At 49.8% G+C, this 26,532-nt stretch overlaps 1 protein-coding gene and 1 long non-coding RNA gene across 2 annotated transcripts in view; both read left to right on the plus strand.

The window, feature by feature from the left end:
• Positions 1-6,044, plus strand: part of LOC117202348 (uncharacterized) — a 25,029-nt gene extending 18,985 nt beyond the window's left edge. The window contains exon 2 of the long non-coding RNA XR_007478469.1: positions 2,848-6,044. This is a non-coding gene — a long non-coding RNA (uncharacterized LOC117202348). The remainder of the gene's footprint in view (positions 1-2,847) is intronic.
• Positions 6,045-20,942: 14,898 nt separating this feature from the next.
• The window catches only part of SLC2A5 (solute carrier family 2 member 5), a 59,747-nt gene continuing 54,157 nt past the window's right edge, over positions 20,943-26,532 (plus strand). The window contains exon 1 of the mRNA XM_033432862.2: positions 20,943-21,501. Within this exon, the coding sequence (XP_033288753.2) occupies positions 21,119-21,501 (383 nt within the window). The 5' untranslated portion in view covers positions 20,943-21,118. The remainder of the gene's footprint in view (positions 21,502-26,532) is intronic.

Consider the following 26,532-nt stretch of genomic DNA (forward strand, 5'->3'; position numbering starts at 1 on the left):
TCATGCTTTTCTGAGCCATGGTGTTTTTTGTTGCTGTTATTTTGTTCCGTTTTGTTTTTTTGTTTGCTTTTTGTCCACTCCACAAAGCCTGCAGGATCTTTGTTCCCCGACCAGGGATTGAACCCGGGTCCGGGCAGTGAAAGCACCGAGTCCTAACTGCTGGACCGCCAGGGAAGTCCCTGAGCCGTCTTTCCTTTCAAGACTGTTTCTGAGCCTGAGGGTGGGCTGGACCAGGACGTGGCAGGTCCCTTGTCTCCATCTTGCCACACTCTGTGATGCCGGCTCCAGACCGCTCGCTGCTGGGTTCAGGACGTGCCCCGCCCCAGGGAAACTCACTGGCCCTTCCACCTGAGCAGCAGTGCCACGTGCAGGTCTGTAGCCGGAGAGCTCACACCAGCCAGGCATGCCACAGCCCCTTTGCTTCCACGTAGCTGTCTTTACCTTGGGAAGCCTGCCTCTGTTTCCAGTTTCCAGGGTCCTCCACCTGGGCCGGCCTAGGCTGGGAGTCCAGGGTGGGGGGAGCCTTTACTTGGACTCCTCTTGTCCCTGTATTTACCGGAGGACACAGTCACTGCAGAAAGTGCCTTTGGCCCCTTCCCAGACCTGCTGGATCGGAAGCTCTGCTGTGGGGCTGGGAATCTGCCCCTTTCCCAAGCTCCCAGGCGACTCTTTTTTTTTTTTTTTTAATTTATTCATTTATTTATTTATGGCTGCGTTGGGTCTTCGCTGCTACGCGCGGGCTTCTCTTTAGTTGTGGCGAGCGTGGGGCTACTCTTCGTTGCGGTGCGCGGGCTTCTCATTGCGGTGGCTTCTCTTGCTGCGGAGCACGGGCTCCAGGCGCACGGGCTTCATTACTTGTGGCTCGCGGGCTCTACAGCGCAGGCTCAGTAGTTGTGGCGCACGGGCTTAGTTGCTCCACGGCATGTGGGATCTTCCCGGACCAGGGCTCGAACCCGCGTCCCCTGCATTGGCAGCCAGATTATTCACCACCGCGCCAGCAGGGAAGCCCCCAGGCGACTCTCGTGCATAGGAAAACTGAGAACCGGTGCTTTAACCCGATAAATGTCCTCTGCCTGAACTTACCTTTGGGGTAAAATTGGACATATTGGGACATTTTTTCCACACTGAAAGATAACAATTAAGGTCTCGCCTGGCTTTTTATTTATCTTTTTAATTAAAAAAAAAATTGGGGGGCTTCCCTGCCCCAAAATGCCGCGGAGCAACTAAGCCTGTGAGCCACAACTACTAAAGCCCGTGCGCCTAGAGCCCGTGCTCTGCAACAAGAGAAGCCACCGCAATGAGAAGCCCACGCACTGCAAGGAAGAGTAGCCCCCGCTCGCTGCAACTAGAGAAAGCCCGCGCATAGCAGTGAAGACCCAACGCAGCCAAAAATAAATAAATAAATAAATTTATCTTTAAAAAGCTGTGCTGCGTGCCATGTGGGATCTTGGCTCCCCAGCCAGGGCTTGAACCCGCACCCCCCCTGCAATGGAAGCGCAGAGTCTTAACCACTGGACTGCCAGGAAGGTCCTCCCTGGGTTGCTTTTTGGACATCGCATTATGCGTTCACCTGCCTGGGGGCAGAGGACTGAGGTAAGAGGGCGCTCCCATCAGCCCCCACTGGACATTTCATAGCCAAGAAAGGACAGGCCTGCACCTTCCCCCTGCGGCGTGTGTGGGAGGCCCTCCCAGGGGCTTTCTCCTCTCAGGCAGAGAGATGGCGCTGGCTCAGGAGCTGCCTTCACCTGCACGCCCTTGCCTGGAACGCAGGTTTCTGGGACCTCCTGTGCTGGGGTAGGGGTCACACTGAGAACACCCCCTACGTGTCCCCCCACCTACACAGGAGAGGAACTGTCCCATGGGTGGTCTGCATCCAAAGCTGTGAGTCATGAGATCTTTAGGCTGCCTCTCTGTGATGGTCAGTTCGAGGCATCCAGGTGGCCAGGCTGTAGGACCCGGGAACCCAACCAAACACTAATCTAGGTGCTGCTGTGAAGGTTGTCATCCACCATCAGTTGACTCTGAGTGAAGGTCATCCCAGAGAACTGGGTGGGCCTCATCCAATCAGTTGAAAGCCTTAAGAGCACAGCTGGGGCTCCCGAGAAAGAAGAAATTCCGTGTGTGGACAGCAGCGCCGGCTCCGGCCCAGGAGTCTCCAGCCTGTGGATTTCAGCCTGGCCTACCAGCCCCTGCCATCACATGCGCCCATTTCTTGACATACATCTCTTAATCCATGCCTCCTCTTCCAGAACTCTGACGGATCCAGTCTACCCAGTGCCGGGGATCGGGGAGCAGCCAGTGCCGCTTTATTCTGTTCCTTTTCATGTAGGCATGTGGATTTTATTTTATTTTTAATTAATTAATTTGTTTATTTTGGCTGCATTGGGTCTCTTTTGCTGCACACGGGCTTTCTCTAGTTGCAGCAAGCGGGGGCTACTCTTTGTTGCGGTGCGCGGGCTTCTCATTGTGGTGGCTTCTCTTGTTGCGGAGCACGGGCTCTAGATGCGCGGGCTTCAGTACTTGGGGCTCGCGGGCTCTAGAGCGCAGGCTCAGTAGTTGTGGTGCATGAGCTTAGTTGCTCTGCGGCATGTGGGATCTTCCCGGACTGGGGCACGAACCCGTGTCCCCTGCATTGGCGGGCGGGTTCTCAACCACTGCGCCACCAGGGAAGCCCAGACATGCGGATTTTAAACTACCGTCATTTTCAAACTTCTTCTCTTCCAGTGAAGTGCTGACTTGTTTTTTTCTCCTGGACAGTGGGCCAAGGGCCTGCCCTGCTGGGATGTGTTGCCGGTCTCAGCTTTCTCCCCCAGTCTCTCTTTCCTCCCCACATTTCTTTATCCGCAGGTCTTAGGGAGAGGCAGGACAGGCCTGCACGCCGTCATCAGCGGGGCCAGCTGTGAGTGTTTCTTTGGCAGTGTCTTAGCTGGTTGTTGTGAGTAATAATGAAGGAAGCAATCAGCAAGTATACTGCCCTAGAAGTGCTGCACGTTGTTGTGCCCAAGAGGGAAGAAACAGGCAAGACACTCGAGCCACGTGAGACGCCGGGACAGGACGTCGGAGGCTCTGCCCCGCCGTGTCGGCTGGTAAGGGCTGCCGGGGAAGCAAGCTCTCCGGCCACCAGAGCTGGCCTGCTCACGGGTGTTGAAGGAAAAAGGCGCACAGCCTGGGCCATGGGTGGTTTCTGGCTGGGAGAAGCTTGCACGTAGGAATGACGATCACCAGTGTTTATGAGCACTTTCTGTGTGTGAAGCCCTGTCCTAGGCATCCTAAATGTATTATCTCAGGAGTAAGAGTCCGTTGTTATCCCTGTCTTGCAGAGAAGAAACAGAAGTACAAAGAGCAGAAGTAACAAAGGATGGGAATTCCCTGGTGGTCCAGTGGTTAGGACTCCGCGCTTCCACTACAGGGAGCACAGGTTCGATCCCTGGTTGGGGAACTAAGATCCCACAAGGTGCACAGCGTGGCCAAATAATAATAATAGATTTTTTTTTTTAAAGTAACAAAGGACGCAGTTGATAGAAAGAGGGCCCAAGAGCCCAAGTCTGGCTCCAGACTCTGTACTCTTTTTTTTTTTTTTTTTTTTTTTTTTTAATTTTTGGCTGCACTCTGTGGCATGTGGGACCTTAGTTCCCTGACCAGGGATCGAACCTGCACCCCCTGCATTGGAAGGCGGAATCTTAACCACTGGACTGTCGGGGAAGTCCCCAGACTCTACTCTTAACCGCGGGCTAGTGTCCTTAGAGATGGGCCTAGGGTGGTGTCACTGTCCTGCGGACCCGCTTTGCCGAATGATTTGAACGTGAATACCCTCCACTCTCTCTCTGCATGAGGCAAATTTCAAATGCAGTCATACGCTTTGGAGAATGTTCCTGTGTGGGTATTAGGAGATGTGTCTGCCTTGGGGAGAGTTTTTCTTTTCAGCTGAAACCGGGCCCAGGAAGTTGATAAGGATGAGAAGCTGGTGGTGTTTTCTGCTCTGGTGGCTGATGAGAAAGGTTCCTCTAAGGGAGCTCAGCTGAGACAACAGTTCGGTTCTCTGGGTCCCACCAGCTCCACCTACCGATGCCAGCTTTGGGTCCAGTGAGCTGTGAGGCCACAGGAACTCGACCCAAGCCACCAGAAGATGGAGAACCAAGACACAGTGGTGGCTCTTCCAGGTCTTGGACCACGAGCCCCAGATAACTCATCAAGGGGCCCTGCACTTCCCCAGAGTCTGCTAAACCAGCCTTGGGTCCTTGCCTTTCTGCCCTTGGCGTCCGTGCTCATTGACATTGAGCTGTGAGTTCCCCGGTTCTCTGTCCCACTGATTTTCTCCATTGTTCTCCAACCTGGTGCTTATAGGCATTCACCCATGTCCCTGAGGAGAAACCACGTGACAGTGGCTGACGCCTCTGACCCCAATGACTAAGACAAAGCCTCCAAGGTCCAGGAAGCGATGGGTAACTTTCATGCAGACCAAGGACAGCGCTTGCTGTGACCCCCCCCCCAGCCTCTGCATGTCCCCTGCTGCTACCCTCCCAGGGCACCTCCCCTGCTTGTGCCCACCCACCTGGACCCCATCCCTTAGCTCTGTCTTGCCTTTCTCAGTGCTTCCAAACGCTGGAGGAGAGAGGAACCTATTTCCATTCTGACCAGTTTATAAGACCCAGAGGGCTCTTAGAGAGGTTTTCTGGGATTTGGAATTGACCCTTGGTCTTGACACACTCTGGCGGATAGGCCCCTCCTCCAGCCTAAGCCAGTCCTCTTTCTCTTACTGCTGGAGAGCAAAGCAAGCAGCCAAAGCGGATTCCTGTGGGGACTGTTCTGTTCCTCCTCTGCTCCAGGGGCTGGCTTCAGAGATGGTCCCTTTGTCATGCATATTGCACCGGCCACGCCCACGCCCATGTGGCCACAGCTCCCCCTCTGCTGCGCCACGCCCCACCCCCACCCAGCAGTGCGTGGGCTGCAGCGGGGCCACCGAATGCCTGGGATGCCGGCTGCAGTGACAGAGCGGGCCCCAATCCCTCACGGGAGTTTTGACCGAGGCAGCATTTGGGATCGCTTATGAGCTGAAATCTTTACATTTTTCCCCAGTTTTAGGCTGAAGTAAAGAATGCCTGCCTTTTCCAACCACCAACCCTTGAACTTCTAAGACAAAGGGACCACACCCTTGGATTATGATCTAACTAGGCTATGAATTTGAGTTCAGGTAAAATTATTTGCAAAGTAACCTCTTTTCCTACCTAGCTAGAAACAAGAAAAATCATCCTTCTCTGACAGGCAGAGGTCACCTGTAGACATTCCTGGATAATCAGTCAGGAAACAGAAACAGCAGACAGTCTCTGCTTCCCTGCGGGTCTTGGATAAAACTGATGTCTTTGTGGCAATTGAATTCACTTATGCAGTCTTTAGAGCAGATGGATAGAATATTTCTGTCGTCTTTCTATTTGATAGTAATAGAAGAAATGTAGTGGGATATACATCTAGCTCTTTATCTCCACTCCTGCAGAGACAGGAGGGATGATGTTGTGAGTTTAGAATATATTGGGACAAAGAGAGCTACTTCTCTCTCTCTCTGTCTCTCTCTCTGTCTCTTTCTCTCTCTCACACACACACACACACACATTCGTGTGCACGCATGCACCCTGGCCCCGAATTTGGGGAGTTCAAAGTCCAGTAAGTTGAGGATATCCAGACCCGGGGCAGAGTGCACTTCTGCTTTTGAGAACGAATGGGCAGATTCTAGTTTGTAGTTGGTGGGTCGGAGAGAGGGATCAAGAATTTCATAGTTGGACTTGGCGTTTGGAGGCAGGTGGAGTTAGATGCAAATTTTATGTTTTTGGGGAAAGTATTTGATCTTCTTGACTGTGAGGCAAAGTGAGGGTTAAAAATATATATTTGATTAAAAATATATATGCATATATATTTAATAAGCTCTGTGGATCATACTAATATCAATTTCCTGGTTTCAGTATAGTCCTATAGTTACACAAGGTGTTACTTCTGGGAGAAACTGGCTGAAAGGTACACAGGATCTCTCTGTACCCTTTTTATCTTTTCAATTTTCTGTAAATCCATGATTATGTCAAAAAAAAAAGTTACAACATATATATTTGACAGAATGCTGTGTGGTACCCTGGATTGGATCCTGGAACAGAAGAAGGACATGAGTAGAAAAACTAGAAAACCCAAGAAAGATCTTTAACATTTGCCAATGTTAATTTCTTAGTTTTAACAGCTGTACCATGGTTGTGTAAAACGTTAACATTTAAAAGAAACTGGATAAAGGATATGAGGGAATTCTCTGTGCTATCCTTTGTAACTTTTCTGTAAATCTAAAATTATTCCAAAATAAAAAGTTTATTAAAAACAAAAATGTGTATATATATATGTATATACACATATGTATTACATTTATATTTAAACACATCTACGCAACCAGTGCCTTTAAAAATACACTTTCTTTAGACGAGGCATCAGATGGTGCCTCTGAGATGAGTTGATAATTAAGGGCCCTTTCAACAAACGAACTGCAGGATGATTTTGTTCCCTAATTTGTCTGTATGGCCAGAGGGACCCTACAGAGCTCTTAAAACCCAGTAGGAACCCTGAATTCTCCCGTGTCTGAGTCACACATTAGGGAGAGTTCATTGTAATACAGTCCCACTTTCTGGATCAGAAACTGAGGCACGGATGAGAACTGATGTAATTTAGATTGAGATTTCCTGGAAGATTTAAAACCAAATTCTTTTCTGCTTTCCAAGCTTGTGCTCGCACACGCACAAAATAATCTATAAACTGTAGCTGTTATACATTTAAGCGGGGAAAAAACCGAAATGACCTTTGTCACTCTTTTCTGGGGCTCTCCGAAGGATCCACGGTTAAAATTGGTGGGTATGATGGGGAATCCAGTCAAAATGAAAGTATTAATTCAGCGCCTAGTCCATGCCCTCCACTTGGCAGGGTACTACCAGGGATGCCCAAGGACTAGTGGGCATTGGGGGTTTTTGCTGCCCAGCATCCTCTTCTAGCAGCACCTGCCCAGTCCTTGGGAAAACCGCTCATCCCACTAGATGCAGTCCGGGGGCTCCCCTGGCCAGTGTGAGTCTTTGTGAGCTTGGGGTGCAGATGAGGCATGCTTGCAGTTCACTGGTCCCACTGCACACCTTCAAAGGGGCATCACTCTGGCCCCCTGGGTCCCCCAAGCTCCCTGGCCCCATCCTGGGCCTTAGTATTCCTGCCATCCTAGGAGCTGCCTTATTTTCCAATAGATATGAGTGCACCAGAGTCCCAATCATTGTTTGAAACTCACAAACTCTAACCGATATGCCTACCCGGAGGAAGGAAACGGGGGGACCCTCACTCTTCATCCTGTGCGCCTCTCACTGGACATGACCTGAGACCACTTTGGACAAATGCCTCCATCCTTCTTCAGTGGGACTGGAAACGTTAAAGTAAACTACCAAACATGAAGGCCCTTGTACTCTAGCCAAGAGGTGCTCTGTGCCCCTGAAGTATTTCTGTAGTGATTGTTCAGGCTGGTCCCACCTCTCCCCATCCCCAGGATCCTTGAGACATCATTCTACAACAAAGCATCAGGCCATGGCAATCACAGATTATCCCATCTCTAAATGACAAACTTTGAAGACTGTCTCTTTCTATTTGAAGTCACTCCTAAACGACGGAACCCAGATAGGAGAGAAGAGATGAAACTAGTAACTATTAATGCAGAAGCAGCGTAGAAGCCGTCTCCCTCAGGTTATTGTCTGGAAGCTTCCGCAAGCCTCAGATCCAAGGGGCAGGGAGCTGGTTTGCAGCCCTTGTGATAAGTCAGTGGCTCCCGGTGACATCACTGTGCCCTGGGCACTGGCCTCGCTCTTCCCTTAGCTGTTCCCTAACAGCAGAGCCAGTTTCGTGGGAGTGCAACCTGTACAGCCACACAGGACCCTGCGCTTAGCAGAGCCTGCCTCTGGGCTGTCGCCAAATTGAAATTAGTAACGACTTTTGAACAAGGGCCCGCATTTTCATTTTGCGCCAGGCCTATGAATTGTGGAGCCGCTTCTGCCTAACAGCTTCCACAGGCCTTCAGGCTGCAGGTCATGAGGATCTGGTCATCCCACTTCGAACTCCTAACCCAGTGCGGAATCAGGACTTGGTGCCCATTTCCCCAGAGGGCCTGGCACAGAGCAGGTGCTGCAGCAAAAGATGGGGACCGACCCACCCAGAGGGTCGGGGCAAGTGGGGCTGGGTGGGACCAGAATCCTCCCTCCCGCTGAACCCAGGGCCCCCCAGGGGACACCTACAAATAGAGAACCCGCATCCAGTGCTTGGGGCTGGCCAGAAACTGGTTCATCAGAAGTCAGAGAGGGGTTTTGCAGGTTTTGTGAATTGTATCTATTTGGGGATTGTATAAGTCTGCTAGGGCTGCCCTAACAAAGTACTGCAGAAAATTTGTTTTCTCACAGTTCTGGAGGCTGGAAGTCTGAGATCAGGATGTCAGCAGAGCTGATTCCTCCTGAGGCCTCTCTCCTTGGCTCGTGGATGGCCGTCCTTTCCCTGTGTCCTCACATGCTCTGCCTTCTATGCCTGTCTGTGTCCACGTTTCCCCTTTTTATAAGGACACCAGTCATATTGGATTAGAACCCACCCTAATGACCTCATTTTAACCTAATTACCTCTTTAAAGACCCTATCTCCAAATTCAGTCACATTCTGAGGTCCTGGGGGTTAGGACTTCAAGTATGGATTTGTGGGGGGAGGAGGGGGTGACACTGTTCAGCCTGTCACTGGGATTTTTCTGGACACTTCAAAATCGTTTTAATAGCTTAATGTCTTTCCAGCCGAGAAATGATCGACCCTGGGGTCTGTTCTCTAGCCACAGGAAGAGGCATCGAAAGACCTGGGAGCCAGAAGAATGGGGCTCTGGGAGATTGCTCAAGGGCGTGAGGCTTGGTTACTGAATCCTCGCTTCCAGATAGACACAGAGGACAGGGGCCAGCTGTGCCCGAGTCCTGCAGGGCTTGAGGAAGAGGAATGATGTGAGCTAGATGATTTGGGTCAGAGATGGGAAAAGACCTAGGGTTGGGGGGGAGGGGTCGGAGGCTGAGGAGGTTGTGAGACCCACACTGGGCTGGAGGTAGGAGAGCATCCCAGAGGCGGGGCCAGGTTTGTAACAGTGGTTCCCAAACGGCCTGGGAGCTTTGTAAGCCCTGAGACTCTGTTTCCCCCATCTTGGGTGGGGCCTGAGCATCTGCACACTTAGAAAGTTCCCCAGGTAGGATGTAAGTGAAACAAGACTGTTGAAGTCGGCTCATAGCTCCCTGGGGGTTCGTATACTTTTAAACATTTTGAAATTTTCCATAACAAAGTTTTTCGTTGTTGTTTGTTTGTTTTTAAAGAGAGACTGGATGGGGGAGGGAAAGAGAGGGACCTGGGGGAGGAGAGAATGAGAATAGGAAAAAAACTTGCAGGAGGTTCCGTTACCAGCCCCGGTAAGGACAAAGATGGAAGGAAGAAACCCTGTATCTGCCCCTGGGCTTCATCTGACACGGGGGAAGCAGCGCCTCCTGGTGGCGAGAGGCGGCAGTAATAGCCGGGTCAGGACCTGGAGTCTGGGTGTGAATCTGAAACCAGGAACGTGATGACCAGGGATGACCGTACAGGGGGAAGCGGGGCAAGCCTTCGGAGCAGGCTTTTGACCTTGGTTATACCGTGACCCCTCTGCGCATCTACCAACGCCTATAGACCCGAAAGATAAAGGCGAAAAAAATACATGGATTACAAAGCAGAATAAATATAGTGTAATATAATTATCAAAATAGTTGATAAAAGCAAATTTGTTACAGTGGTACATGTGCCCCTAGTGGCACATTAAATAAGATCCAGCAGCAGCTGCTCTAATGACGATTGTAATTTAAAAGCAGTGATGAGCATGAGTGGTATTTTGAGAAACCTGCAACGTGATATGAAAATATTTGTGATTTCTATTGTTCACAGAATCACAGGCACTGCTAAAACAGAAAACAAAAAAACAAGAAAAACGCAGACTTCTGGGACTTGTTTTCCAGGTTGGTAAGTAAAGGAACTGCTTAACTCCTGTGGGAAGTTGGTAAAAACAGACACACCTGGTCACCCTCTAGGTTACTGCCCGCAGGTAAGAACCCTGCCTTAGAAAGGCAGCCAGGGCCACTGTGCTTCCCTCACTAGGACTCCAGCTACTGTCATCTGACTGTTCCATACACCCATCAATTGTCTCACAAACACTGACCAAGGACCTGATGTGTGACAGACACCATGCTCTATGCAGAACAGGTCTCTGCCTTTATCAAGTGCGCTTTCTACAGAGAGACAGGTGATGAACAAGGCATAGCACAGCTTGTACGTGCTCAACATTTAGGTCACATGTTCCTGTTGAATATATATGTAATATAGAACAACATTTCCTGCCTGAGATATAATGTTTATTACTGAAAGTTTTCTTTTAATTCTGTTCACTTTAAAGCCAAGTTCTCAACCTAGGTTAGCCTATACTCCTTTTTTATAGAGCAAAAGAAATCCTCTGGGGCTTCCCTGGTGGCACAGTGGTTGAGAGTCCGCCTGCCGATGCAGGGGACACGGGTTCGTGCCCCGGTCCGGGAGGATCCCGCATGCTGCGGAGCCGCTGGGCCCGTGAGCCATGGCCGCTGAGCCTGCGCGTCCGGAGCCTGTGCTCCGCAACAGGAAAGGCCACAACAGTGAGAGGCCCGCGTACCGCAAAAAAAAAAAAAAAAGAGTCACTGCTTATTCATAGCAGCAATAGCCAAAAGGTGGAAACAACCCAAGTGTACATCAACAGATGAATGGATAAGCAAAATATCCATCCAATGGGATGTTATTTGACCATAAAAGGACATGAAGTGCCATTACATGCTACAACGTGGATAAACCTTGAAGACGTTCTAGTAAGTGAAAGAAGCCATGTAGAAAAGGACACCTATTGTCTGAGTCCACTGATGTGAAATGTCCAGAAAAGGGAAATCCATAGAGACAGAAAGTAGATGTTGCCAGGGCTGGGGAGAAGAGGCAATGGGGAGTTATTGCTTAAGGGGTACAAAGTTTCTGTTTGGGGTGATGAAAAAGTTTCGGAAATACTGGTGATGGTGACACAGTCTTGTGAAGCTTATCAGTGCCACTGGATTGTCTACTGCAACATTGTTAAAATGGCAATCTTTATGACATATATTTTGCCACAATAAAAAGAGGCCCTGCTTAACGACGTCTTTCTGGTCACACTGGCTCACCCTAGTTTGCAGTGCCCGGGGTTCCCTCCACAGATGTCTCTTCTGCACTTGGTCCCTGGGAGCTCTCAGGTCTCATGGCTTAAACACGATCTTTACGCCGACTGCTTCCAGATTTCTATCTCCAGGTAGGACCTTCCCCGAACTCCGACCTCCCCCCACCACTTGGCTCATCCAGAGGGAATGGAACACATCCAGAACCGAGCTCCTGCCATGGCTCCCCATACGTCTGCTCCCTCCAGGGAAGAGCAACTCCGACTTTCCACTTGGAAGTCTAGAATCTTCCTTGACTCCTCATCTGCTCACACTCACATCTGACCCCTCTGTAAACCCTGTCATCTCTGCATCTAGAACATAGCCATGACCTCTGCCTCCATCATCCCTCACCTCGATGACGCAGTAGCCCCTAAGCCGGGCTTTGTTCCTTACAGGGAGCTCACGGCACGCCCCTGCTCAGCTCCCGTGTCGCTCAGTGTGAAACGCTGAAGTCCTCACGTTGACTACGGGGCCCTCACGATCGCCCTGCCTCTCTGCCCTCTGCTCCCCGTCCGCAGGCTCCTTGCTGTTCCCTCAGCATAGACTATGGTCCTCCCTAGGGCCTTTGCACATGCTGTTCCCTCTGCCTAGAATGTTCTTCCCCTGGGTCTCCCAGGACTCAGTTCCTCACTTCAGGATCTTGTTCAAATGCCACGCCATCAGGGAGATCTTCTCTGCACGCCTGTACAGAGCACTCTCATCACCCCCACCAGCATGCCAGCGCCCCATTATTTACTCTTCTCTCCCACACTTGTTGCTAATTGACACACTATATATTTGTTGGTTGTTTATCATCTCTCTCCTGACCAGCAGGAAAACTCCTTGAAGGCGGGTGTTTTGTTTTGTTCAATGTTATATCTTCAGGCAGTTAGTAGGGGCTCAACAGATATTTGTGGAATGAATAAATTACTAGAATCCCTTGATTCACTGAACTGCTAGAATATTCTTTAAATAATATTTATTTAGAAGCACTGACAAATCACTTGGGATTTGTATAATAGCTCCATTTTACAAAACAAAATCCTGGGTGAAAAGGGGGCTCTGGGCTAATCAACGCTTACATGGCATCCCCAAGTTTTCACTGCCACCCTTGGACCTGTTTTCCCTGTACAGTAAGTCCCCTACATACGAATGAGTTCCGTTCCGAGAGCGCATTTGTAAGTCCAATTTGTTCGTAAGTCCAGCAAGTTAGCCTAGGTACCCAACTAACACAGTCGGCTATATAGTACTGTACTCTTAACAGGTTTATAATAGTTTTCACACAAATAATACATAAAAAACAAACACAAAAAATAAAACGTTTTCAATCTTACAATACAGTACCTTAAAAAGTACAGTAGTCCAGTACAACAGCTGGCATCCAGGGGCTGGCATCGAGTGAACAGGCAAGAAGAGTTACTGACTGGAGGTGGGAGATGGTGGAGCTGAAGGGCCGTCAGCAATAGGAGACGGAGGGCCAGCTGCAATGTCACTCACGCCTGAATGCACATTCGCATCTTTGAAAGCTTGCAACTTGAAGGTTCGTATGTGGGGGACTAACTGTATTAGTTGCTTGAATTGGTTAAGGCAGAGATCAGGCTGCGGTAACAAAGAGGCCCCCAAGGCTATAAGGAAACACATGTTTATTTCTCTCTCACATGCGAGGTCAGTGGGTGACTCAGCAACCCCCTCGCTCAGGGACCTGGGTTCTTTCCGTCTTCTTTCTCCACCATCCTGGAGGTCATGTTCCCCGTCTGCTTGTTGAAGCTGTGTGGCTGGCACCTCACTGTTCCAGTCATAGGAGGTGGCAGGACCCGGAGGGCATGTGCCATGTTTTAAGGTCCACCCTCAAAGAAGCCCACATGCCTCACTCTCCTTTCATTGGTGAGGCCTTGGTCAGGTGACCACACCTCCTTGCAAGGGGTTCTGGGAAATGTAGTCTCTGGCTGGATGGCCATGAGCCCCCTACCCCTCAGTTACTAAGGAAATAGCTGCTTTTGGCTCCATTTTAGAGGTGCGAAAACTGAGACTAGAAGTTAAGTAACTCACTCAAGGTGACACAACTAGCAACTTTGGGCCTTTTAGCCCCATCTCCAGGGTTCTGTCTACAAGCCCCAAAGTCCCTTATTCAGCACAACCCTGTGGATTTTCTTTTTTTTCTTTTTTTTTTTTTTGCGGTAGGCGGGCCTCTCACTGTCGTGGCCTCTCCCGTTGCGGAGCACAGGCTCCGGACGCACAGGCTCAGCGGCCGTGGCTCATGGGCCCAGCCGCTCCGCGGCATGTGGGATCTTCCCGGACCAGGGCACGAACCCGTGTCCCCTGCATCGGCAGGTGGACTCTCAACCCTTGCGCCACCAGGGCAGCCCAACCCTGTGGATTTCCTGTCCTTGTTTTCTGGATGAGGCAATGGGGGCTTAGAAAGGTTAAGGAGCCCCTTCGGGTCATGTGGTGTATTAGTTTTCTATTTCTTTGTAACAAATTACGCCAACTTGGCTGCTTATAGAACAGCACCAAGTTATTATCTCACAGACCCTGCAGGTCAGAAGTCCGTCATGGCTCAACGGGTCTTCTGCTCAGGGTCCCACACTCCAGCGTTGGCGGCTGTGTTAGCTCGTTCATGTGGCTGGCGGTGTTCGGGTCTCTCTCATCCCCAGCAGCATTTCACAGGCCCTCTCACAACGTCACGGCTGGCAGCTGGGTCCTCACGCGGAATCTCCCTCGTATGGAATCTCCCTCACGCTTCAACCCTCTCTGACTTCCTCTTCTGCTACTGGCCAAAGAAAACTTTCCGCCCGTTAGAGGGTTCAGGCTAACCTGGATCATCTTCGTATCTTCCGGGGCCACTGACATGGGACCTGACTTAGCTCAGGCTGCTGTAACAAAATACCGCAGACTGAGTGGCTTAAACAGAAGACAGTTATTTCTCATGGTTCTGGAGGCTGGAGGTCCAAGGTCACGGTGCTGGCAGATTCCGTTCCTGGAGAGAGCCTACTTCTTGGCTTGCAGATGGCTGTCTTCTTGCTGTATCCTGACATGACAGAGATAGGAAGCGCTGGTGTTTCTTCCTCTTCTTACAGAGACAACAGTCCCATCATGGGGGCTCCATCCTCACACCACATCTATGCCTAACTACCTCCCAAAGACTCTACCTGCTAATACCATCACATGGAGGTTTAGGGTTTCAATATATGAGTTTGGTGAGGGGTGGAGGTGGCAGGGAGTGAGAGCATTCAGACCATAACAAACCTTTAATTCCATCTTCAATATCCCCTCACAGCAGTACCTGGATTAGTGTTTGATGACATGACCAGGGCACAGGAATCTTGAGTGGGGAGATCTTTAGAATCCTGCCCATCAACGAGGCCAGGACAGAGGTGCAGGGCTAGAACCTGGGTCTTCCACACTCTCTTGGTACCAGTAATGTACTTGCAGCCAGTCCCACCTGCAAAGTGAGTCCCCAAGTAGAGAGGTACAAAGGAAAGTAGACTTTCCCTTCAGTGGCTCGGCTATTCTTTAATTTGGCCCAGGTAGCTGGAACTGCAGTGGTGGCTACTCCGAGAGCTGGTGCAATGTAAGAGCCTGGCAGAAGCAGGGTCTTCAGGGTTTCTGCAGGCAGGAGGGCGGGGTACACAGCAAGCTGGGGACTTTGGGATAGGGAGAGGAAAGGCTCAAGGTGATGGGGAGGGAGGGGGGAGGGTTTAAACACATCTCACTGAGACCTCAGTGTCTCATCTGTAGGAAAATACACCCACCAGCTGTGCCCCTTGAAGAAGAGGCCCCGACTGTGCAACAGGCTGGGTCCTGGGACCCTTTGCTATAGTGTTTGCACCTGGACAAATGTCTCCTCGAGCTACAAAATACAGAGAAACTATAAGGGACTAAAAATAGCTGTGTGCATGCTGTTATGGACAATAAGATACAAAAGACCAAAAATCCAACTGCCACTTCTGAAGAGCCGGGAGCAAAAAGAGGGTACTGCGCATGCCCCCTGCACACACCACCACCAAAGGGGTGGGCAGACCACCTAAGCCACCTTCTGGCCAGACCCCTGGACACGCCCCTCCCCTCACCCCATATGAGGAGCCATCTCGCCCCCCGCCCCCAGGAAGCAAGCAAGCAAGGGAACCTGTTGCTTATTCTTGCAACCTCCCTGCCGCAGCAGAAGCCCCAGTAAAGCTTTGCCTGAATTTCTTGTCTGGCCTCTGATCAATTTCTATTGATCAAGGAGGCCAAGAACCCTGATGGGTAACAACTGCACAAACGTGGCTGGTCAGGTCGTCCTGGTCTTCCATCTGTGTGGCCCAATGGTCACATGAGCATGCCAGGGGCTGCACTACCTCCTTTGGGGATGCTGGAGCGGGGAGTATGGAGAGGGGCCCACGTGAACCAGGTTCCTTTTCCGTGGCCATTGTTTTCTGTGGTACCTACGTAGAAAAGGGCAAGATGAGCCATATTTACCTTCAAAGAGGGAAATGAGAAAGGTGACCAGCCCACATTTCTACCAGTGACGTGAGGAAAAGTCCCTCTTCTGTTCTAGTGTTAAAAATCACATACATGGCTTGTTACTTAGGTTGGAGTTGAGCTCAGAAAATCATTTACAGCCCCTCCAATTTAGAGACTCCAAATTGCCACCCCTTTTGCCGTTGTCAGAGGAGAAGAATCTTGTGCCAGTTACTGGGGTGGGAAGACAGGGGAGAAGCCAATCTACTCCCGAACCGCTGGGCACGGCCATGGGGCCTCTCTGGGGCTGGGCCCCTTAGTTCTGCAGCCAGGGCTACTGCAGGGCAAGGGGGCCTGTCATGATGTGCCAGGACCTTTAGACATGGCCTCTGGGACATTGGACATGCAGCAGCAGGCAAGGACCGGCTGGCTTGGCGCAGACACTAGGGAGATGACTCAGGGTCACAAGAAGAATCCCTCTGGGTTTCTTACCAATTCCTCCAAGGAAGGAGAGGGAGAGGGAGGACTGAGATACCAGAAATTTAAAATATGGCTCATAGGACATCGCGTTCGATATGGGCAGGAACCATCAGTGGAAGCTTGGAGCCTGGGGTTTTTCTGGGTCTGCTGTTTGGGTCATGCCTCCCTGGAGGACCAACCCCCCTGGGATGGGAAAAGCAGAGCCTGGGAACTCTGTTGAGAGCCAGGGCATCCGGAGCCCCTGGCTCCCTTTGGTGGAAACCACACTATGTGGCTTAAGGGCACCCAGCAACTTGGGAGTCGTGATTCTCACCTCCTGCTTAGTCCCTGCACCCATCCGGGCAATATCGGTGCAATCGGACTACGGAAAATTAGCATCAAGCTTAAATCTAAGTGATCTGAAGCTGTATCATTGAATGTCTTTCCCGTTCTTTCCCTATAGTGGGAAGTGTGACCATTATTTGAATGTTGTTTTCCAGTGCAGAGAAAACCAAGCATTCTCTTGATCAAACTACTTTGTAAAATTACCAAGGGCTCACCTGGGGAGGTGGGCAAAGGGGTTTCATCTCAGTAAAGCAGGAAAGATATAGTCTGGCTTGATCTGTGACCGAGATGCTTGAGAAAAGACCTCTCCTGTGCCCTGTTGTCCCCACAATACCCTAAGGATTAAATGACTCTGATCCAGGAAGAGTCCATTCCAGTCTCTTGCATGGCCATGTGCCAAAGCTGAGGCTGGTTGCACAATCCGAGCTTAGAACTATTCAGGCCAGTAAAGAGCTGAGAGGCTTCGTTGACAGCCCGGGTCTGTTCACGGTCTGGGGTCCTCTCAGGAGGAGGTCAGGGGCTTCCTAAGTGACTCGGAAGGAAAGCAGCTGCTCTTCGACCTCTGCAGAGCAACGTCCATGAATACGCTTGCTCCAGCTGCTGAGAATTGTCCCTAGTAACTTTTTTCCTGATTAAAAGAGAATATATGCTCATTCCAGCATTGCTTGTCCAACAACCCAACATGTCCAGAAACAGTAGAATGAATAAATATTTTATTTATATGATGGAATACTATATGGCAATGAAAATGAAAGAATTGCAGCTTCGTGTGAGAACATGGATGAATCTCACAAAAATAATTTGAGCAAAAAAAGAAGAGACACAATGACACAAATGAACTTATTTACAGAACAGAAATAGACTCACAGACATAGAAAACAAACTTATGGTTACCAAAGGGAAAGTGGGGGGAGAGATAAATTAGGAGTTTTGAATTACAATATACGCAATACTACATATAAAATAGATAACCAACAAGGACCTACTATATAGCACAGGAACTATACTCAATATCTTGTAATAACCTATAATGGAAGGGAATGTAAGAAAAAGAATATATATATATATATATATATCACTTTGCTGTACACCTGAAACTGACACAACATTGTATATCAACACTATTTCAATTAAAATTTTTAAAAATACATGTAAAAAAAAATAGAAGACACAAAAGGGAACATAGGGTGTTATTCCACTTATATAAAGCTCAGGGGGTTCCCTGGCAGTCCACGCTTTTGCTGCTGAGGGCCCATGTTCAATCCCTGGATGGGGAACTAAGATCCCACAAGCCACATGGCGTGGCCAAAAAAAAAAAGTTCAATGACAGTCAAGCTGTACTATTTTGTTTAGGGATGCATACATGAATGGTTTTTGAAAAGCAAAAAAAAATGACTAAGGGGGAAGAAAGAGGCTTGGGGGGAGGCTTCTGGTGGGCTGGTAATGTATTTCTTGCTCTGGGTGGGTATTTGCTTTATAATTATTTATCAGATTGTACATCTGTGTTTTAGGTACTTGTCAGTATGCATAGTTCGTAACACAATGTTTTGAAAAGTTAGGTGCAAAAAGGTAATCTATGCAGATGATAAACTTTGCCTTTTATGAATCACATGCAAAATCAAATCTAATGCAAACTGAAAACTACAAGACATCATTGAGTGAAATTAAAGACGACCTAAATAAATGGAAAGACATCCCCCGGACATAGATAAGAACATTTACTATTATTAAGATAGCATTATTCCCCCAAGTTTATATACAGATTCAATGCAATCCCTACCAAAATCCCAGCTGGATTTTTTTTTTCAGAAATGGAAAAGCTGATTCTCAAATTGATACTGAATTGCAAGGAGCACCAAACAGCTAAAGTAATACTGAAAAAGAACAAGAACGTGGGACGACTCACACTTCCCCACTTCGAAACGTACTACAGAAAGCTACAGTGACCAAAGTTGTGCCATTCTGGGAAGAGAGAAAACATAGGTGTAAATGTTCATGAGCTTCGATTAGGCACTGGCTCCTTAGATATGACAGCAAAGATAATGCACCAAAAGCACAACCACCAGAGGGGAAAATAGGTAACTTGGACATCGTCAAAATAAAAATTTTGTGCTTCCTAGTATACTATCAAAATGAAAAGACAGGGCTTCCCTGGTGGCGCAGTGGTTGGGAGTCCGCCTGCCAATGCAGGGGACGCGGGTTCGTGCCCCGGTCCGGGAGGATCCCACATGCCGCGGAGCGGCTGGGCCCGTGAGCCATGACCGCTGAGCCTGCGCGTCCGGAGCCTGTGCTCCGCAACGGGAGAGGCCACAACAGTGAGAGCCCCATGTACCACAGAAAAAAAAAAGAAAAGACAACCCACAGAAGGGGAGACAATTTTTGTAAATCACATATCTGATAAGTCTAGTATCCATCATATACAAAGAACTCTTATCGCTCAATAACAAAAATACAACTTATTTTAAAAATAGGCAAGGGATTTGAACAGGCATTTCTCCAGAGAGGATATGCAGGTGGACAGTAAGCACAGGAAAAGATGCTCCACATCACTATTAATTAGAGAAATGTAAATCAAAACCGCAATGAAACACCACACCACTAGGATGGCTAGAATCAAAAAGCAGATGATAAATAGTGTTAGGAGAATGTGGAGAAATTAGAGCCTTCATACATTGCTGTAGGAATACAAAATGGTGCAGCCACTTTGGAAAAAAGTCTGGCAGTTTCTCAAAAAGTTAAAAATGGAGTAACCATATGACCCAGCAATTCCACTCCTAGGTATATACCCAAGAGAACTGAAAATATATGTCCACACAAAAACTTGTATATGAATGCTCATAGCAGCATTATTTATAATAGCCAAAATATGGCTATCAATTGATAAATGGAAAACAAATGTGGGATATCCATACAATGGAACATTATTCAGCCGTAGACAGGAATGAAGCACTTATGTATGCCACAACGTGGATGAACCTTGAAAACAAGCTAAGTGAAAGAAGCCAGTCACAGAAGACCACCTATTGGATTCCACCTCTGTGAAATGCCCGGAAGAGGCAGATCCATAGACACAGAAGGTGGATTAGTAGTTTCGGGGGACGGAGGGCGGGGGGAGTGACTACTGTTAAAAAACAAAATCAACTGAGTAAATTGTAAAGATCTTATTGGCTTTATTCACCGATCATGAATCACTCAGCGTCCCATCTAGCAAATAGAAAGGAGCTCTGAAGCGCCGTACAAAAGGGAAGACTTTTACAGGCAGGAAGAGATGGGACGAGGAAATGAGTCTCGCAAAGAGCTGAGCATTTCAGGCAAGGTCGCCTTCCTTTGGGGGATGACAGGGATCTACCAGAAGGATTACTTCACTAGTGCTGACCGGGAAATTCCGGACTGACTGGTTAAGATTACATTCGTAGGAGAGCTTGAAACAGCAGTTAGGTTAAAGTCTTGGTTTGGTGACGCGTAGCACAAGCGACACCACTTGGGACCTGTTACCTCTTTTTTGACACGACTGTGTTTCTTTTTGAGGCAATAAAAATGTTATGGAATTAGATAATGAGGATGGTTGCACAAACTTGTGTATATGCTATAAATAACTGATTGTACATTTAAAAGGGCCAATTTTACGGCACGTGAATGGTAATCCAAATTTTTAAAAATGAAATTTTCAAAAAAGAAAACCCAGTAAAATTGGGAATTAATGTTTCAATTTCTTTAAAACAATTTCACACAATAAGCTTTATTTTAAAAAATAGCGTGCTCATTGTAAGAAAAGTTGGAAACACCCCGTTCAGGAAGTAACCACCGCCACCCTAACCAGCGAACACCTCCGGCGTGGCTGCTTAAGGAACGAGGATCACTTTGACAGCTGCTGTTGCTACCAGTGGAAAGGCTGCCTCCACCCCCACAAGATACCCCCCCCACCCCCCCGCACACATGCTGGCCGTAAAGAAAGAAGGTAATATTAGCCCAAACTGTCAGTGCATCCCTCCCCAGGACTGAACGTCCTAGTCGGCTGGCAAGAGCAGGGGCCTCTGGAGGATGCGCGGGGGGTGGGGGGTGGGGGGGAGGAATGCGGCGCTGCAGACGACGTGGGGACTGCAGGGTGGAGCGTGGGTGCCAGGGGTGTGGTGGGAGGTCAGGGGCGGGGACTTGGGGATGGGGCCGGAGGTTGCGGGGAGCGCCTAGGGACGCGGGAACAGGGACGCGGAAACGGGGCGTGGGTGGGGCTCGCGGGAAAGGCTCCGGGGCCAGCCGCGGGTCCGAAGTCGGGACGTGAGGGCCACGGGGTGGAGCGTGGAGGACGCAGGGGCGTGGTGTGAGGGCGAGGGTGGGGCGCGGGGGCGGGGCGCGGCCGGGGTCCGGACGTGGGCGCCGCGGGGTGGAGCGTGGAGGGCGCGGGGGCGTGGCGGGAGGCGTGGGCGTGGCCTAGGAATAGGGGCGTGGCGTGGCCGCTGGGCGGTTGGGCGGCGGACCTGGAGGGCCCGGGAGGGGCCGAGACGCGGGCGGGGCGGGCACCGGGATGTGAGCGGCTCGTTGGTTTGTGCCCAGACGGCGGCGGCGGCGGCGGCGACCCGGCCCCGGCCCGCTCCGCTCCTGACCATGCCACCTCCCGCGCCTCCCACAGAGCTGGTGCCGTCGGAGCGCGCCGTGGTGCTGCTATCGTGCGCGCTCTCCGCGCTAGGCTCGGGCCTGCTGGTGGCCACGCACGCCCTGTGGCCCGACCTGCGCAGCCGGGCGCGGCGCCTGCTGCTCTTCCTGTCGCTGGCCGACCTGCTGTCGGCCGCCTCCTACTTCTACGGGGTGCTGCAGGACTTCGAGGGCCCCTCGTGGGACTGCGTGCTGCAGGGCGCGCTCTCCACCTTCGCCAACACCAGCTCCTTCTTCTGGACGGTGGCCATCGCCCTCTACCTGTATCTTAGCATCGTCCGCACCTCGCGCGGCCCCGGAGACGGCCGCCTGCTTTGGGCTTTCCACGTCGTCAGGTGGGTGGCGGCGACGCTGCTTTCCCTCGGGTCCAGTGACCCCTGCCTGGATCCTGTCTGCTGACCCTGTGGCCCTGGCCACCCTCTGGGCCCTGCGTCTTGATTGGACCCCTGGCCAGGCGCCCAGCGGGCAGTGTCTGCTCCTGTCCCGGGACAGCCCTGGGCCAGCAGAATGATGCTAGGCTTGCCTGGGAGATGAACTTGTCCTGAACATCGCCGCAGGGGGCGCCCCTTTGAAGCGGCCCCCGCCATAGCCTCCCAGTGAGGTGGGCGCCTCAGCGCAGCCCCTGGAAGGTGCGAGGGGCCAGAGCTCGCCCTCAGAGCGTGGCCCTGGTAACTTGGAAGCACCTGGAGAGCTGGCGAGGCCACTCTGGGCCCTTGGCCTCCTGCTTCAGTGCGTTCCTGCCATCTCTGCTGACCATGGGGATCGGGGGAAGCAGCTGGTCAGGCTGGGAGATGAGTTAGGTGTGGTGCATTCAGCCACTCTCAGGCTGCCGACCACCCAGCCCTCTGCCAGATGCAGTGCTTCAGCTGTAAAATTTAGGAAGGACAGTCTTGTTTATCTTTGCTCATCTCTAAACCGCAGGCCCCAATCTCTTGTTATCTCTGTTCTAGATGATCTTACTTTCTTTCCAGAGTTCAGCAACTCTGAAATTGAGGTCAGAGGCAGAGGCTGGTCTGGAAGAGGGCAGCCAGCGGCCTGGAGTCTCTGAGAGTAGAGAAAACCGAGGCCTTGTCCTGCCCTGGCATTGAAGGGTCTCATCCAAGTAACCCTCATCTATGGAAGAAGGTTGGCCCCTTCCTGGTGTAATTTCAAGATTCAAACATCTGGTGGTGTCCTCTGGTGAACCCAAGGCAGGAATTTTATAGAGCTTCTTTCCTCTTCTCCTTCCTCCAGATAAGAGTACCAAATGCTGCCCTAATTATAGGTCCTCTCTGTTAAATACTTGAGTTCTTTCCAAGGGACTGAAGATAGTCAGCACTTTGGTAGAGACAGGTCACCTGGGTGTCACAGCAGTGAGGTCACAAGCCTGCAATAGTCACTTGACCTCCAGGTCTCAGAGCTGTTGGATGGAGGCCAGCTGGTCCCTGGGAAACTAAACGGCCTGCTTCTCGGCTGTTCAAGTCAAAATGTTTGTAGCAAGCCATTCAGATGTGCCTCAGGTGCTGCAGAGACCCACAGAGAGCGGGGCTGCCTCCCCCCTCCCGCATACAACCTGATCCCACCAACCATTTCGGAGACCCCGTCCTTGGCAGGCTGGTTGGCTGTGGGCAGCGTGGAGCTCACGTGTACTTGAAAAGGAGCCCAAGACTTTCTTTGCAAGATTCTCTTGTCTTTTTCCCCCTCTTTTGAAAAATACTGAATACAACGTATTTTTCAAGTGATAAAGAGAACCTGGTGCAGCTCCTATAGAAAAGACATTTCCTAAGAAACCTTTCTTTTCACTTCTAGGGATGTTTTCTGTGATGCTTAGGGAAGGCCTCCTAAGAAAGCCCATGTGTCCTTCTCTGGCCATAAAAGGGAAGCGAATTGTTCATCTTGTCTGTTGAATGTGATCCACCTGCTTCTTAAAAGAAAAAAAAAGAAGAAAGAAAGAAAATTACTTGTATCCAAGCTAGAAAGGGACTTTGACAGTTTATTCCCTGTCAGAAGTCAGCACTCATGTTGCTGGTGTGAGACTTGGTAAGACCTGTCCAACAGGTTCATGTATTGACCTAGGTCCTCCCAGACTGTATTGCTAAGGACCCTTCAGTGTCTTTCTTTGGGGGATGAGTTTGTTGCTGCTGAAGGACCTCTTGGCATGGGAAATCTCATCTTCAGCCTCTGGAAGCCCAGGCACCCACTCGCTAACCATTTCAAATGACTGCAAATCAGTCCTCTTCTTCAAACCTTCCAGTCTTGGGAAATATTTTATTTTTATTTATTTATTTTTTAATATTTATCTATTTTTGGCTGTGTTGGGTCTTAGCTGTGGTACGCAGGTTTTCTAGTGGCACGCGGGCTCAGTCGTTGTGGCTCGTGGGCTCAGTAGTTGCGGCACGTGGGCTTAGTTGCCCCGCGGCATGTGGGATCTTAGTTCCCTGACCAGGGATCAAACCCGCATCCCCTGCATTGGAAGGCGGATTCTTAACCACTGGACCACCAGGGAAGTCCCCCGGAAAATATTTTAAAATATGACAACACAAAGGGTTGCTCTCTCTGTTCTTATGAGTTGATTTAAAAAAAAAAAACTGACAAATATCTTGAGAAACGGACAAAGGACATTCTGACGAAATAGTAAAAGCATGAATACTCAAAACAATACAACAGTGAGGTACCATTTTCTCATTAAATCAGAGGAAAAAAATAGTAAGGCAGGATACTAATGTGATAAATGCAGAGGAAACTGGCGTTTTACTACATTATTATTGGCCATGTAAGTGGGAATAATCCACGTAGAAAATATTTGGTTCATACCCCTTGGTCCCAGCAATCCTATTTGTAGGCATCTAGTCTAAGGAGATAAACCAAATTACATGCAAAGTTGGACGTACAAAGGAGTTTGCGTGGCATTGTTAGCCAGCACAGTGATGAGAATTTGAAAGCAACCTAAGTGTTCAAAAAGTCAGGGCTCAGTAAGTTATAGACTACACCCCACCCAGGAGTGTTATGCTGCCAGTAGATACTGGCCATGAACTCTATAAGTCATATATTTTTTAAACGGTATGATACAACGTTAAGTGGGAAAAGCCATCTATAAAACGAAATGCAACCATGCACCGCAGGAGGCTGGAGAGAGTCGCAGGCAAGTTCCCACAAAGCGCCTGCCTGGCCCCTGGGACCCCATCATAATGCCTGACATAGTTTCCTTTACAGAAAGACTTTTATCTCGTTGGGGAAGGAGGGCAGCTTAGACTTTATCCTCAGAGAAATTGCCTGGCATCACAAGCTGCATCAGGCTCCTGAGGTCTTGCAAGGATCAGGCTTTGATCCTCCATAACCCAGGGGACTCACCCAGAGATGATCACCCTCCAGCCACAGCTGATGAGACTTTCCCAAGCCCACAGAGCTGTTAGCAGGAGGCTCAGGGTTAGAACTTCAAGGTCAGCTCCCCTTTTAGGATTCCATCTTGTCTCTTGGCCTTGATAATAATTTTTTAAACTGAGAGATAATTCAACAATCGTTTATTTTTAACTTTCCAGATTCCCCCCATCATTAACACTTTACCATGTTAGCTTTACTTATCCTCTCCAATTATTTTTTTCCTGGAACCATGTAAGAATAAGTTACAGGGACATCCCTGGTGGTGCAGTGGTTAAGAAACCACCTGCCAATGCAGGAGACACGGTTCGATCCCTGGTCCGGGAAGCAACTAAGCCCGTGCACCACAACTACTGAGCCTGCACTCTATAGAGTCCGTGAGCCACAACTACTGAGCCCATGTGCTGCAACTCCTGAAGCCCGCACGCCTAGAGCCTGTGCTCCGCAACAAGAGAAGCCACCGCAATGAGAAGCCCGCGCACCGCAACAAAGAGTAGCCCCCGCTCGCCACAACTAGAGAAAGCCCGTGTGCAGCAACGAAGACCCAACACAGCCAAAAATAAAATTTAAAAAAAAAAAAAGTAAGTTACAGACCTGATGCCCCCAACTCCTAAATCCTTCAGTGTGCATTTGTTTCCAAAAGACAAGGACAGTCTCTTGCGTGACCACGTACACCTCCCCAAAGCAGAGAGTAACGTGGAGCAGTGCCAATATCTGATTGTGTTATGTGAAGAAGGAAAAAGGCAAAGCAACTAAAAAAGAAATATGTGTGTGTGTCTGGTAAGAAACAAAATCTGATTGTGGATCTGTTGAGGTTTTGCCAGTTGTCTAATAAGGTCGCCGATAGCAAAGGGACTTGGTTTTCATGTCTCTTTATCCTCCTTCAGTCGGGAGCAGTGTTTCCGTCTTCCTTGGTGTTTCACGACTGGTCTTTTTGAAGAGTACAGGCCCGTTATTGTGTAGGACGTCCTCCCTCACCTGGGTTGCCTGATGCTTCCTCGGGAGTGGATTCAGGATCTGCACCTTGGGCTGGAATCTCACAGAAACCTGTTCTCGCTTCCTACCTGGTGGTGGCTGGCGACTTGGATTTGTTCCGTTCCCGGTGATGTTCACTTTGATTACTTGGTCAAGGTGTTATCTGCCCGTTCACCTCCTGGAACTCCTCGAAGTCTCACCCAAGGGTTTCCCATCCCCTGATTCCGACAGCATTCTGCGGTGACTCTTCCGGATGTTGCCGCATTTTTAAAGTGTGAGAATATTCTGTGTTCAGGGAAAGCCCTGCGATAAGCCCCTTTCTACTGTGTCTTAGCTGTGGAGGCGGCGCGGTCCCGACACCACGTGTTTTAGTGATGGACTGCAGTATAGTTGATTTACAATGTCGTGTTAGTTCCAGGTGAAGAGCACAGTGATTCCGTTATATATTTATATTGTTTTTCAGATTCTTTTCCCTTATAGATTATTACAAAATATTGAGTATAGTTCCCTGTGCTATACAGTAGGTCCTTGTTGTTTCTCTCTTTTATATAGTGTGTGTGTTTATGTTAATCCCAGACTCCTAATTTGTCCACCCCCCTTTCCCCTTTGGTAACCACAAGTTTGTTTTCTAAGTCTGTACCCACATCTTACATGCATGTGGATAAGCATCTGTGACCGTGTGTTTGCAGTTCTCACCTAAGAAAGGGCTGGACAGCTTAGCCTGCGGCAGCTATGGGCGGGGTCATTTCCTTTCAGATAAGATAAGCACCAAACCGTCTCTGTCTCCCTGCAGAAGGTGACCTGCCTATCAAAAGCAGTCTTCAGCCCCTCTTCCCCTGCAAGGTGGTGGGCTCCTTCTGAACCAGTACGGCAGGGTCATGGACTGTCCCCTCACCGCTGGGCCAGGTGTGTCCTGTGATTGCGGGGGGAGGTCAGGCTGGGGCGCCTCGTCTCGCCGCGTCAGAAGGGGAGCCCAGGCCGAGCTGGCAGCCTCGAGCAGCCTTTGGGTTTCTTCTGGCCCCACTGAAGTGGGG

The sequence above is a fragment of the Orcinus orca genome, chromosome 1 (genome assembly GCF_937001465.1).
Source record: "Orcinus orca chromosome 1, mOrcOrc1.1, whole genome shotgun sequence".
Classification (NCBI taxonomy): domain Eukaryota; kingdom Metazoa; phylum Chordata; class Mammalia; order Artiodactyla; family Delphinidae; genus Orcinus; species Orcinus orca.